The 15,307-nt window shown below is 39.0% G+C and overlaps 1 protein-coding gene, 1 non-coding gene and 1 pseudogene across 10 annotated transcripts in view; all 3 read left to right on the top strand.

Moving 5' to 3' along the window:
• The first annotated feature begins 77 nt into the window (after nucleotides 1-77).
• LOC139019447 (elongation factor 1-alpha 1 pseudogene) lies at nucleotides 78-1,399 on the top strand (annotated as a pseudogene).
• Nucleotides 1,400-7,940: 6,541 nt separating this feature from the next.
• On the top strand, nucleotides 7,941-8,011 carry TRNAG-CCC (transfer RNA glycine (anticodon CCC)). Its single transcript has one exon. It is a non-coding gene; the product is annotated as a tRNA-Gly (tRNA).
• A 349-nt stretch (nucleotides 8,012-8,360) lies between these two features.
• The window catches only part of TIA1 (TIA1 cytotoxic granule associated RNA binding protein), a 31,421-nt gene continuing 24,474 nt past the window's right edge, over nucleotides 8,361-15,307 (top strand). For all 9 annotated transcript variants that reach the window (XR_011473178.1, XR_011473177.1, XR_011473179.1 and 6 more), the window contains exon 1: nucleotides 8,361-8,584. Coding sequence is in view for 6 of the 9 variants with exons in the window: in XM_070429418.1 (XP_070285519.1) it covers nucleotides 8,559-8,584 (26 nt within the window). In the remaining 3 variants the exon portion in view is untranslated. The remainder of the gene's footprint in view (nucleotides 8,585-15,307) is intronic.

The raw sequence follows: 15,307 nt of genomic DNA, 5'->3' as shown, positions 1-15,307 counted from the left end.
AAGGTTGAAGCTTTTTCACAATGGGTTTGCCACTAGAACACAGATGTGGTGAAAACCATCACAAAATCAAAGCCAAAATGGGAAAGGAAAAGATTCATTTCAACTTCGTCATGAGTGAACAGGTAGATTCTGGTACGTCTACCACTACTGGCCACCTGATCTACAAATGTGGTGGGAATGACAAAAGAACTATCGAAAATTTTGAGAAGGAGGTTGTTGAGATAGAAAAGGGCTCCTTCAAGTATGCCTGGGTCTTGGATAAACTGAAAACTGAACATGAGGGTGGTATCACCATTGATATCTCCCTGTGGAAATTTGAGACCAGCAACTATTATGTGATCATCATTGATGCCCCAGGACACAGAGACTTCATCAAAAACATGATTATCAGCGCATCTCAGGTTGACTGTGCTGTCCTGATTGTTGCTATTGGTGTTGGTGAATTTGAAGCAGGTATTTCCAAGAATGGGCAGACCGGTGAGCATGCCCTTCTGGCTTACACGCTGGGTACGAAACAACTGATTGTTGCTGTTAGCAAAATGGATTCCACTGAGCTGCCCTACAGCCTGAAAGATATGAGGAAATTGTTAAAGAAGTCAGCATCTACATTAAGAAAATTAACTACCACCCTGACACAGTAGCATTTGTGCCAATTTCTAGTTGGAATGTTGACAACATGCTGGAGCCAAGTGCTAATTTGCCTCGGTTGAAGGGATGAAAAATCACCCGTAAACATGGCAATGCCAGTGGAACCACAATGCTTGAAGCTGTGGATTGCATCCTACCACCAGCTCATCCAACTGACAAGCCCCTGTGTATGCCCCTCTAGGATGTCTATAACATTGGTGGCATTGGTACTGTCCCTGTGGGCCTATTGGAGAATGGTGTTCTTAAATCCAGCATAGTGGTCATCTTTGCTCCAGTCAACGTTACACTGAAATAAAGTCTGTTGAAATGCACCATGAAACTTTTAGTGAAGCTCTTTTTGGGGACAATGTGGGCTTCAATGTCAAGAACGTGTCTATCAAAGAACTTGGTTGTGGCACTCACCATTGGAAGCCGCTGGCTGATCAGTTCAGGTGATTATCCTGGACCATCCAGGCCAGATTAGTGCTGGATATGCACCTGTGCTGGATTGTCACAGCTCACATTGCTTGCAGATTTGCTGAGCTGAAGGAGATCAACTGTCATTCTGGGAAAGAGCTGGAGTATGGCCCAACGTTTTTTAAATCTGGTGATGCTGCCATCATCGATATGGTTCCTAGCAAGCCCAGAGGGCTTCTCTGACTATCTTTCTCTGGGCCGTTTTGCTGTGGGTGTCATCAAAGCAGCGGATGAGAAGGCAGCTGGAGGTGGCAAAGACAGCAAGTCTCCCCAGAAAGCTCAGAAGGCTAAATGAGTATTATCCCTAATATCTGCCACCCCAGGCTTAGTGGTGGAAGAGCTGTCTCAGAACTGTTTATCTCAATTGGCCATTTAAGTGTAATAGTAAAAGACTGGTTAATGATTATAATGCATCATAAAACCTTCAGAAGGAAAGGAGAATGTTTTGTGGACCATTTGGGGTGTGTATGGGGGAGCAGTTTTAAAGTTATTAGTTTTTTTAAATTAGTACTTTTTAATGGAAACAACTTGAGTAAAAATGTGTTGCAGATTTTTTTTTTTTTTGAGAGAGAGAAGCATCAATGTGAGAGCCAAACACCTGATTGGCTGCCTCCTTCTGCTTGCCCCCTACCGGGGATGGAACCCACAACTGGGGTATGTGCCTTGCTCAGGAATCCAACAGGCCAATTTTCTGTGCACAGGATGATGCTCAACCAACTGAGCCAGCACACGGGCCAGGCCAGGTCTGTCACAGAATTTTGAGACCCAGTAAAACAATGAGAAATGTGTGTGTGTGTGTGTGTGTGTGTGTGTGTGTGTGTATTTAATTTATTGATTTGAGAGTGAGAGAGGAAGGGAGGGAGAAAAACATTGATTTGTTGTTCCACTTATTTATGCATTCATTGGTTGATCAAACCCATAATGTTGAAACTGGGTGGTTTTTGTTTTTGTTTTTGTTTTTGTTTTTTTTTTTTGGTCAACACTGTAACTTTCTATATACTACTTAAGTAAAAGACTTAAGGGTTGCCAAAACCAGTTTGGCTCAGTGGATAGAGCGTCAGCCTGCGGACTGAAAGGTCCCAGGTTCGATTCCGGTCAAGGGCATGTACCTGGGTTGCGGGCACATCCCCAGTGGGAGATGTGCAGGAGGCAGCTGATCGATGTTTCTAACTCTCTATCTCTCTCCCTTCCTCTCTGTAAAAAATCAATAAAATATATTAAAAAAAAAAAAAAGACTTAAGAGTTGCCCATAATCTATTTCTGATGTTATATCTGCTGATACTTTAGAATTGGATAATTCTGTTAATGTTTTTTTTCTGTTAATGTTTTTTCTGGGTGGGAACTTTGCTTCTTTTCCACTTTGTCTTAAGGGGCGGAATCTGGTTTCATAGCAAAAGCTATAGAAGGGGTTCTGTTGGTGCAACACTAAATAAGGTTAGGACAAATAAGCAAAGAGTAACTAGTTTATAAAGGTCAAATTCTGTTATATTAAAGTCCACAGGTTGCATATAAAATGTTGTAGTTACATCAATATTGAATAAATTTGTTGGTATGTCAAATTTTAGTTAATTGTGAATTCATATTTACAAATACTGAGGTAGTTTAAAGAACCTAAAATGAGGTTTAAATAGTATTGAGCACTGTCTTGCTACAGTTAATTGTATCCAGATTCTAAGGAAAATCAATTATACTGGAAAAAAAAGAAAGAAAAGTTGAACTTGGAGAAGGGAAGTAGAAAATGCAGTGCAAAAAAACATTCATTTACTGGACAAATATTTATTGAGCTCCTTCTAAGTGGCAGGAAATATTCTAGGTGAATGAGAAAAATCAATGAATAAAACTGATTTAAAAAATATTTATTCTAATGAAGCTGACATTCTAGTGAAGGGAGACAGATGATAATTAGAGTATATAAGTAAATTATGTAATATATAGAATGGGGTATGAGGAATGGGAATGGGTTGCAATTTTAAATATGATGGTCAGGGTAGTAGGCCTTATTAAGTCAGATGCCATTTGAACAAAGCTTAGATCAAGTGAGGGGAGTGGACCAGGCAAATATCTGGGGAAAGAACTTTCCAGGCAAGAAGAACATCTGGTGTGTTTAAGGAAAAACAAGGAGGCCAGTGGAGCAGAGTAAGGAAGAGAAAGTGGAAGTGTTAATGGATCAAGATGCAAGTCATACAAGAAAGAAACACTTCTACTTAAGAACATGAACATACAAAGATGAAGTCCTCTTTTGCACTACATCTAGAATTACAAAGAAAGAACTAAACTATGTGTGTCTTTTACTTTCCTATTTTCAAATTACATTATGCCCACAACATCTCAATGCATTAAGCCTACTAGGCCCTCAATTTCTGTTGGTTGATTAGAATTAGCCATGTAAATCACCTTAAAAGTATCATATTTGGAAAATTTCATTTCTGCTACTGAAACCTTGGAAAAGAATTTACTGAAAGGACACAGTGAAGAAATAGTGTAAAAGACTTGCAAAGTGAGAGAAGTGGGAGGTGGATCAAAGGCTGTCGTATTCTGTACTCTTGGCCTTTTAAAATAATACTGCTACTGAAATTCAAAAGTATTTTTTTTTAAATATATTTTATTGATTCTTTACAGAGAGGAAGGGAGAGAGATAGAGAGAGGTCGAAACATCGATCAGCTGCCTCCTGCACATCTCCCACTGGGGATGTGCCCACAACCCAGGTACATGCCCTTGACCGGAATCGAACCTGGGACCTTTCAGTCCGCAGGCCGACGCTCTATCCACTGAGCCAAACCGGTTTCGGCCAAAAAGATTTTTTATACATATTTATTTATTTATTTTTATTGTTTAAAGTATTGCATATGTCTCCTTTTTAAAAAGATTTTTTTTTTAATCATGGGGAAAAATGTTACCTCATATCTGACAGGTAATAATAAGGTAATATAACAAACATTTATTCAAGAGTGTTGCTTAAAAAAGCAGTCTCCCTAGGAAGCAAAACACTAAGATTCTCTCCTTCGGCAAACTCTAGCCCAGCTTCTCTCTGAGTCCTCCTCTTGACTAGGCCTCAACTTTGGCCTATGAAGATGAAAAAAAACACTGACAGTTTCTAACAGCTCAAAGCAGCCTCCTTGGGATAACCTTAGCACCCCTTAAAGTGCCTGTCTGAGAAAACTCAAGGTTCCCCAAATTATTGACTTTTTGTCCCACCTGACACATGAAGATAGAGCCCTGTGTCACAATCCCCAACGCCCCCACCCCCATCCCTTCTTGATTTTTTGTGATCTTTCACTTCCCTGACTTTACTGGCCCCTGCTCATCCCCCGCCCTATTTCTTCATTCTCCCTTTAAAGGACCCAGTCGCTTCTGTGCAAATCAAAGTTCAGTTCACACTGTACATACTCTTTTTCCCATTGTAATAGTATATTATGATTAACATTTAAATTTTAGTGTCTGGCTTTGTTTATCTTTGACAACACTCAAATCTGTAATTCTGTCTCTGCTCCATGTCTTTTTTCTTCTTTGAAACTGTCTTGAAGAAATTCATTTTTATAGCATCTTACTTCTTTACATCTCATTTCTTTCGTATTCTAAATAGTCTACATATTAATTCTGTCTTAGACAAGACAGGAAATTCAAAAGTGATATAAGAAAATGTAAACATATTTGACTACATAAAAAACATTTAAGATGGCTAAAGAGATAATTTTAATTATACAGAAATAGAATAATCAGTTATAAAAATATACATACCAGCCTTAACTGGTTTGGCTCCGTGCAGAGAGCATCAGCCTGCGGATTGAAGGGTCCTAGGTTCGATTCTGGTCAGGGGCACATGCCCGGGTTGTGGACTCGATCCCCTTGGGGGGGTATGCAGAAGGCAGCAGATCAGTGATTCTCTCTCATCACTGATGTTTCTATCTCTCTCTCCTTCTCCCCTCCTTTCTGAAATCAATAAAAATAAAACATTAAATATATATATATATATATATATATATATATATATATATATATATCAGAATGATTATTGCAACATTGTTAGTAGTATGAAAAAAAGGAATAACCTGAATGTTCATCAGTACTATTTATGATTATTTACACAATTTAGCATTGAATAAACTGTGGCACATTCATTCTATGGAATATTTTGCAATTATTTAAAAATTAATTAGATCTGTATAAGTTGAATTGAAAACATCTATAATGTACGTTTAAATTAAAAAAGAAACTTGCAAAGTAATATCCATAGCATAACCACATTCTTTTAAATAACAAAAAAAAACAAGTACTTATATACATGTGCATCTGTATGCATATAAAGTAAGATGTGGAAGCTTATAGACTAATCTGTTAACATTAATAACCTCAAGAGAGGGAAAATGAGGGAATTATTAACCTTTTCTTGTTTGCCTATTTTGTTTCACTTGTCACAGTGAGCATGTATTACTTTGGCAACTTTAAAACTTTAATCAAGTTTTCAACAAAACTTTATTAATAAATATAATAACCTATATAATAAAAGGCTAATATGCAAATTGACCAAACAGTGGAACGACCAGTCACTATGATGCACACTGACCACAAGAGGGCAGACGATCAATGCAGGAGCTGCCCCCTGGTGGTCAGTGCACTCCTACAGGGGGAGTGCTGCTCAGCTAGAAGCTGGGCTTGCCAGTGGGCTCACAGCTGGTGAGCACAGCAGCAGTGGCGGAAGCCTCTCCCACCTCTGCTGCAGGCGAACGGTAAGGAGCAAGGGCTCCCGGCCTGCAAGAGCCCCGGACTGGGAAAGGGATGTCTGACTGCCAGCTCAGGCCCGATCCCCTGGGGGAATTGGGCCTGAGCCGGCAGATGGACATCGCCCAAGGGGTCCCAGACTGCGAGAGGGCACAGGCCGGGGTGAGGGACGCGCCCCCTACCCCCCAGTGCACAAATTTCATGTACCAGGCCTCTAGTATAATAAATAAAACAATATTTAATAGATTTTTTAAAGCTCTATTAAATACTTCTGCTATATCCATAAAATGGAATTTTATTTGGCTAAAAAAAGGAATGAAGTGTTGATGCATGCTCCAACATGGATGAACAAAAGAGCATAATGCTAAGTTAAAGAAACCAGTACCAAGAAACCAAGTAACAAATGACTACATACATTACTGTATGATTCCATTTACTTGAAATGTCTAAAATAGGCAAATCTATACAGTCAGAAGATTAGTGGGTGGAGAGTTGGGTGGGATGGGGAATAGGGAGTGACTTCTAATTGATAAGGGTTTCCTGTTTGGGGTGATGAAAATATTCTAAAATTGATTATAATGATGGTTGCAAATCTCTGTGAATACACTAAACTGTACTTTAAATGGACAAATTGTAAATTATGTGAGTTGTATAAAAAAGCTGTTAGCTTGGCTTGTGTGGCTCAGTGGGTGAGCGAGACCCATGAACCAGGATGTCCCGGTTGGATTCCCAGTCAGGGCACATGCCCAGGGTAGCAGGCTGAATCCCTAGTAGAGTCGTGCAGGCGGCAGCCAATCAATGATTCTCTCTCAGCATTGATGTTTCTATCCCTCTCTCCTTTTCCCTTCCTATCTTTGAAATCAATAAAAACATATATATTTTTAAAAAGCTGTTAGGAAATACTATCCACCATTAACATTTGTTTTATTCATCCTCAAAAAACTATTTTATATCTTTAAATAAAATCCAAAAGATGTGCCACAGATTCCAAAGGCAAATTCAAAAATGGAAATCCAAGAGTATCATACATAGTCTAAAGGAACTACTTCAAAGAAGACATCACATTTTTGGATGTGCACAATTGCCTATGTTTAAGAGATATTTCACATAACTTATTAAATGTAATACAAAAATGCCTAATTAGTCACTAAACCACATTTCAGAGCCCTTATTTTTCTGCTTCCCCTCAAAACGGACTGAAATTTATGTATCTTCTGACTCATTTGGTTTTAGAGTTCTTATGATTAATTTGTATTAAATAATTATTGAAAAATATTTCCCAATGTACATTGAGTATGCCACAAAAATGTAAATAAAAAGAAAAATTCAGCAATGATCTACAAATATTTTCCTGGCTCTCAAAAATCTGGTTAACACAAGACAAATTTTTCTAATGAAATTATTACTTTTTAAAAAATAGGTATGCATTATAGCTTTTGATTTTTTTAGTTAAAATTATTGGAGTGACACTGGTTAGTAAAATTGTGTCCACCCCCCAAAGTCAAATATTCTTTCACCATATATTTGACGCCCTTTACTCTTCACCTCCTCCCCCTTTCCTTTGGTAACCACCATACTATTGTCTATGAGTTTTTGTTTGGAAACTCTTACTTATTTATTTATTTATTTTTAAAATATATTTTTATTGATTTTTTACAGAGAAAAAGGGAGAGGGATAGAGAGTTAGAAACATTGATGAGAGAGAAACATCAGCTGCCTCCTGCATACCCCCTGCACAACCAAGGTACATGCCCTTGACCGGAATCGAACCTGCGACCTTTCAGTCCGCAGGCCGACGCTCTATATGTCTATCCAATGAGCCAAACCGGTTAGGGCACTCTTACTTTTTTAAATAAAAAATACTTTTAATTGAATCTGTAATACTATTAACAATAAAAAAGTATACTTAAAAATTTGAGACTTTTCTATACAGAAAAAATAGAAACAACCATTCAATTGTATTTGGGAAGATAAATTTCTTATATCAACGAAAAATAGCAGGTTATAAACTCTTAGACTTCTGTTTTTAAATAAATAAACAAATCATCCTCCTCGGGGATCGAGTGTTAGCTTTCATTTAGTCCTAAGACATTTCAGCAAGCTTAGGTACCCAGTGGCGCCGCTGGTGTAGTGGTATCATGCAAGATTCCCATTCTTGCGACCCGGGTTCGATTCCCGGGCGGCGCAGTCCCTTTTACTCTCGCTATGAGATAACTTGAGTTTATTAAACCTTTCTTTTCCCCGAAACATTTTTAATTTCTAGAAAAATGCTTATGTCATAATTTACTGTTGAAACATTCGAAACTGGAGAGGGAAGACAAAAAAGTTTCAAAAGGCAAAAAGCAAGTCCTGAAATAGTTAAGCCTTACGCCTGCGCAGTCGGAGAAACTCCTAATGTCGGGTGGAGGGGCGTCTGCGCAACAAGTGAACCTATGGGTTGAGGTGCCGCTTGGCGGCCGGAAGGTTGAAAGTGCAAGATTGTTCTGCGCATGCGCCGTCCGGGTCACTTCGCTGGCTGCTCTGAGGCTCCCGGCTCGCCGCCATCTTGTATTGGGGCTTCATTGTTCGTGCTGGGCCGGGCGGTGTAGTGTAATTGCCGCCGGAGAAGGAGGCGGGATAACCTCCGGTCCGCCGAGAAACCCCGCTATTCTGCAGCCAGAGCCACTCAAACGTTTTGGGAGGTAGTAAAGGGTAGGGAGCTGGACCCAGAGGCGCCGCCGCGACAGCAGCAGCCATGGAGGACGAGATGCCCAAGACTCTGTGAGTCTGAGGCAACCATGAGGGGGGGCGGGATGGTGGTCGCCCCGGAGGGAGGCCTCGGCCCTTCGCTGCTCCCTCGCCTATGGTCTTCAGTGGCCGCCGCGATCCCACGACTCCCTCCCCTCAGCGCACACCTGAAGGCTTAGGGACCGACGCCCGGGCTGTGAGAGGACGAGGCGGAGGGAGCGGGGGGGCTCGACCCTCGGCACGAAGCCCTCCCCTGGCCGCCGCAGGGTGGCCTTTGGCCTCGCCGCGGCCCGCGGCGCGCTCGGGCCCGCAGACGGGAGTTTTCATTCAAACCTCGGTAGCTCGCGGCGAGCCTGCCTTTTGTCCCAGGCCTGCCTCCTCCTCTTTCCCGCCCCGCCGCTTCAGTAACCTGCGTTGGCCTTTCACAGCCCACTCCCTTTCATTTGGCTTTGATTTCCTCCTGAAACTCTTCCATTCCCCCCCCCCCCCATTAATTTTCTCGAGGCTGCTTGTCCTCGTTTTCAGCGAGTTAAACTTTATTCTCGCAGTTGCCTGCTGGGGGGGGCGGGGGGAGAAAAGCCAAATGCTTTTTCTTTGATCTCTCTTTGGATTCACTTCGATAACACTTCCTCCCCCAACCAAAGAGCCGAAACCCGGACACCCTAAGGATTTGGAAACTGCTTTTGAAAAATGGAAATCTCACCCGGAGGTGTATGCCAACCGAGGGGAAGTGGATCTGATGCGTTTTTGTTTTGTTTTTTATCATCGTTTGCTGCTGTTAGGATTGACATGTTGCAGAAGGAGCAGGCAGCTCTTTAGGAAACAACGGTTGATAAATACCTTTAACATATATTCAGTCCCCTCAGCATTTTTACAGTTAGTGTTCAATGATCTCAGCGTGGGTATTTTCTTTGTTGTGTGGTCCGTCCGTCCGTCCCCCCACCCCAGCATCCTCCTTTGTTTTTCAAAGTATGTTGGGAGAGTTGATTCTGTCATGGTTACTTTTCTGGAAAAGAAGAAAAAGTCTTGACGAGTATTTTTTTACAGACCTTTTTGTTTGAATTCTTGAAATACCGACAGCTTGAGAACTCTCTATGCATTAAAGACACAATTTTAGGTTTCTTTCTGCAACTCTAGACATTGGAGTTGTTATGAAGTACAATGCAGTTATTGTTTTCACCACCAAAAGTTTCTATTTTGTAATCTGTATGAGAAATAATAGTCACACTTGTTTTAATAGATTAAACTTTTTCATAGTTTACCTGATAATGTTAGTTACCTTAAGTATCTTTTTAATAGATTGCAGCAATTAGTGAAGGACCTTTGTTTGTTGTTGTTGTTTTTTGAAAGATTGTATCTGTAGGTGAATACTCCCTAGAAAACTATTGGCCCATAGAGTTTATGGAAATCTTTTTTTCCTCTTGCCTCTTTGCCAGAAATTTGATATAGCCAACAGCACACACAATGCTCATCTTTTATAATGTCCTCAAATTTAAGATTCTTTTTTTAAAATAATATATTTTATTAATTTTTTTACAGAGAGGAAGGGAGAGAGATAGAGAGTTAGAAACATCGATGAGAAAGAAACATCGATCAGCTGCCTCCTGCACACCTCCCACTGGGGATGTGCCTGCAACCAAGGTACATGCCCTTGACCGGTATCGAACCTGGGACCTTTTAGTCCGCAGGCCGGCGCTCTATCCACTGAGCCAAACTGGTTTCGGCACTCAAATTTAAGATTCTTAAATTATTTCAAATTTTTTAATTTCAGAAACTGCCAGAAATATCTGGGATCTTAACCTTTTTAGCATGTTGATTTGGGAATATCAAATAATGAAGAGAACTTCACCTTTTTCAGGCCATTCTACAAGAGCAGTGCAGGAAACCAACCATTGCAGGAGGAATAATGAAGGAAGCTTTATTCAAACAGATAGAGTGCTTATGATTTGCTAGGTTTTGTGTCAAGTGTTTTACCTGTTTGTTTAATCCTCATCAGAACTCTGCAGTAAATGGGTCCATTTTTCAGCTGGGGAAAAGCTAAAGTCACCCAAGGTCATAAACTTTTTGTTCATTTTCCTGCAATTCTTATGTCCTCAGCTCTTAACTCTTACATGTATGACTTATTTTGCCATGTATATTTCGCTAGGAACACCCCATCTAAGAATCTTTTTCCCAGAGTAGTCCAAGCTCAAACGTGTCCTACTATCTCCTCTGCTTCTGCAACCTTCAACCAAGCTCCCATTCTTCCAGTGAGCCCAATCTAATTAAATATGAGTAGCTACTAACCCTTAAATTTTCCTAGCAGTGTTTTTACTTTTAATATAAAATGTTTGTTTTAATGACCCTGGAAGTCAAGAACTTTTAATGTGTTCATAGCACAGTATCTGATTTGTGGTAAGTGGTCAATAAGTTTGTTTTAAAAACTGATACAATTCCAAGCAGTGAACCCAGATATTACTCATTCTCGGAGGTAAGATATCGTCTGAATTTCAGTATCATCCATGGCACCTAAATGGCTCAAAGCAAGCATGTCAAACTCAAAGGCTAACATGGGCCAAATAAACAAGGTTTAAGTTTATGTGGACCGCAAAAAAAAAACAAAAGTTTCAATTTTCATAGAAACATAGGTTTATTTTGATAGAGACATGCTGAATACTAGTACAAAGGGCTGAAATAAATGAGTAATCATTAACATAAAATAATAGAACATTTTAATAAAAATTAATTTTTTTCTTGAACATTAACTTACTAGACAGCGAGTAACTGCACAAATAAGTGTAATGCAAATAAACCTATTTTTCTTGTTCTCCGAAAGCGAAATATTTCTATTGTGCACACCAAACAAGTCAGTACAAGACTAATAACGTGGCAATTGGCTGCTAAAATATTTGCTGTTAGTATTAGTGGAGAGAAGTGGTGCGCCTGCGAGTAAGGCAGGTAAGGGAAATGAATGCAACACAATTATAGTAATCAGTCATTATCGAACGTTGTAGTTCGTTATTTTTATTTATTTATTTATTTTTTAAAATATATTTTATTGATTTTTTACAGAGAGGAAGGGAGAGAGATAGATAGTCAGAAACATCAATGGGAGAGAAACATCGACCAGCTGCCTCCTGCACATCTCCCACAGGGGATGTGCCCGCAACCCAGGTACATGCCCTTGACCGGAATCGAACCTGGGACCCTTCAGTCCGCAGGCCGACGCTCTATCCACTGAGCCAAACCGGTTTTGGCTGTAGTTCGTTATTAATGTATAACAGGATATTGTAAAAATTAAGTTACGAAATTTTTATTAAAACGTTTCTTACATACCATTATATTGGCTGGGCTGCAAAAATACTCCTTGTGGGCCATATGTGGCCCATGGGTTGCGAGTTTGACATGCTTGGCTCAGAGACTATGCCTCCATTTTCAACAAATGAGTGTTCAGCATTACCTTGTTAAGTTAGAAATTGCCAATATTCAATTTCTTGTCAGCAGTACTTTGGAAATATATTGTGAGAAGTGGGTGGATTCTGGAGATAGTTTGAAAGTAGAGCAACAGCAATTACCAGTGGTTTGGATGTGGGATGTGAGAACGAAGTCAACAATAAGTAGATTTACCAGTGTGTAATTACAGTCATTTAAAATGATAGCTTGTTGCAAAATATAAGTAAAAATGAGAACAGTTTTGAGATGAATATCTAGGATGTCTTTAGGCATAGTATTAGATACATTTGTTCAAGCTGGTTTATATATATAGTCTGATCTCCAAGTGAAGGTGGTCATAGCTGATAACATAAGAGGGTTTCAGTTATCATACAGACGATCCTTTGTGAAGAGTAGAAATTGTTTAATAGTAAAGTTAGGATGCTGGTATAGAATATGTGTGAGTGTGTGTAGGCAAAGGTAGGTTTACAATCCAGGTGGGAATAATACAATAATTAATAAGTATTAGCATACTCACAACTGTACACCTACTTTCGCCTATATAAATGCTTATATATAAATATAAGCATTTACTCTTCTACGTAATTTCATAATTAGTAAAAGATGCACCTTTTCCCCCAAACTAAAGTAATTCAGACAAAATGGAATAATTTCCTAGCAAACTGCAAATATTCAAAATTAATACTGTGAGTACAGTTATCTCTTTAAAGATATTTATAGAGCATTTACAGTGTCCCAGGCAGGGTTCTAGACAGTAGATATATAGCATAAATAAAAATTTCTTTATCAGATTTATTATTAGCTAAAAACCTATTTATGTTTTTTATTAAATTTTTCACAGAGGCTTTGTATCGAATTCTGTACTTTTTAATAAATTTATTGTTTAAAGTGTTACAGATGTCCCCTTATTTTCCCCCATTGACCTCCTCCACCTACATTTTATACAATAACTAGAGGCCCAACGCACGAAATTCGTGCAAGAGTTAGGCCTTCCTTCTCCCGGCTGCCAGCACTGGCTTCCCTCTGGCACCTGGGACCTGGGCTTCCCTTGCAGCCCCAGCTTCGTCCAGAAGGTCGTCTGGAAGAATGTCCGGTCTAATTAGTATATGACGCTTTTATTATTATAGATTGTGGCTCAAAACAGCCCATCACAGCTTTCTGTTTTGTAAATGTTTTCTTCAGGTTAAATTTTCTAGAGCTGTAGTAATATAAATTAATATATTATATGTTTTAGAATCCAGTTTTATAACTCTCTGAACTTAGTTATCAGCTTCAAAAATATATGTTAAATTGATATAAAATTCTATCCCTGGCAGAATGGCAAGTTTTCATTAATAACTTTTTATTCTGAAAAATTTAAAACAGAAAAGTAACAAAAAATAGTACATTGAAGAGTTAAGTAACTTTTGTGTGGATTTATCCATTGCTAATAGCCAAATATTCAAAAGTAATTATGTGAGAATGCAGTTACCTTTTTTTCTGAACCATTTGAGAAAACATCATTACACTTTAGGCCTACTTTACCATATATTTTCTAAGAACAAGGACATTCTCTTACATAGTCATGATATAATTTTCATATTAAGATGACTACATTGATACAAATTTTGTTGTTGTTAATCCTCACCTGAGGATATTTTTTCCATTGAGTTTTTTTGGGGGGTTTTTGTTTGTTTGTTTTTTGTTGTTGTTTTTTTAGAGAGTAGAAGGGAGGGAGAGAGAGGGAAGTATTGATGTGAGAGAGGCACATCTACTGGTTGCCTCCTGCAAGCATCTAGACCTGGGGCTGAGGATTGAACTTGCAACCCAGGTATGTTTCCTTGACCCTGGAATCGAACTTGAGGCCCTTTGGTGCCGATGCTCCAACCACCGAGCCACAGGGGCCACGGTGATACAATATTTTTAACTGATATACAATTCATATTCACTTATCCAGTTGTCCAAGGAAGACATTTTTTATTTTATCTTTAAAATTTTTATTTATTGATTTTAGAGAGAGGGAAAAAAAGAAACATCAATTTGTCACTCCACTCATTCACACATTCATTGGTTGATTCCTGTATGTGCTCTGACCAGGGATCTAATCTGAAACCTTTATCTGTCTGGGATGACGCTCTAACCAACTAAGCTACCCAGCCAGGGAGGAAGGCATTTCTTAGTTCATTGAAATCTATATGCCTTAAAGTTAATTCTCTTCTTGTCTTTACTTTCCATTCTGCACAAGGTTAGTATATGATCTCAGAGGTGATACAACGTGGGATACTTCAATCCATGCTGCTCACAAGAATTCCACATAACAGCTAAAAAGGGACATTTTAATGTTATTCCCCAAAAAATATTTTGAAAAGTAAAAACTAATAAATGTAAGAAAATTACAATTCTGTTTAGTAGTCCAGTAAACATAATAGGGAACCTTGGCTTGCAACTGCTTTGAGTATTAATATTTGTATCAGTCAGGATTTTCTTAAATGCAAGCAGCAAAAAATTTTAACCATAAAAGGAATTTATTAAAAAGATAAAGGACACCCCCTGGCCAGTGTTTCTCAGTGGTTTGAGTGTCAGCTGAAGACCAATTCCTGGTTAAGGGCACATACCTGGGTTGCATGTTCAACCCCCAGTCCCAGTGTGAAAAAGGCAACCAGTCAATGTGTCTCTCTCACTTTGATGTTGCTCTTTCTCTCTTCCCACCACCTCCCCCACCCTGCCTTCCACTCTCTAAAATTCAGTGGAAAAAATATCCTTGGGTGAAGATTAACAAAACAAAAACAAAGATAAAGGACACTACGAAAATTTATAGGAAGGTTATGGAACCTGTCTTGGAAAATGTTCAGGAAAGGAAACTGTCAGGCCATAGTCCTAATCAAGCCATAGGCCATCCCAGAAAAGATACTATTACTGAATCCACTGAGGATCAAATTCACTGACATGGGACTCCATTGCTATTTGCCACCAAAATGGATTCTCTTCATGCTCTGCTTCTTTAAGCCCTATAGGTTGAGGACTGGTATCTCTAATTGACTTAGTCTAGATCGAACACAAAAAAAGATTATAAAACCATATGTAGGCTTTTCAGCTTCTATAGAGAAGTCAGGCTCTGCCTTAGGATGAGGATTTTTCTAAAAATAGGAAGATGTTTGGTGGTCAAAAAATTAATCCTCTAAACATGTTAACTTAAATTCATACTGTTTATGGGAAATCTTTTGGTAAGTTGTTTAGTATGAAACAACTAAATAATATTTATATATGAAATTGAGAATTGCCTGGCCAGAGTGCCTCAGTGGTTGAGCATCGACCAACCTATATACCAGGAAGTCAGGGTTTGAT

This window comes from Myotis yumanensis, unplaced genomic scaffold, assembly GCF_028538775.1.
Source record: "Myotis yumanensis isolate MYYU_CA2020_CCGP unplaced genomic scaffold, mMyoYum1.0.hap1 SCAF_11, whole genome shotgun sequence".
Classification (NCBI taxonomy): Eukaryota; Metazoa; Chordata; class Mammalia; order Chiroptera; family Vespertilionidae; genus Myotis; species Myotis yumanensis.
The sequence above is the reverse complement of the archived record's forward strand: the minus strand, read 5'-3'. Positions and strand labels throughout refer to the sequence as shown.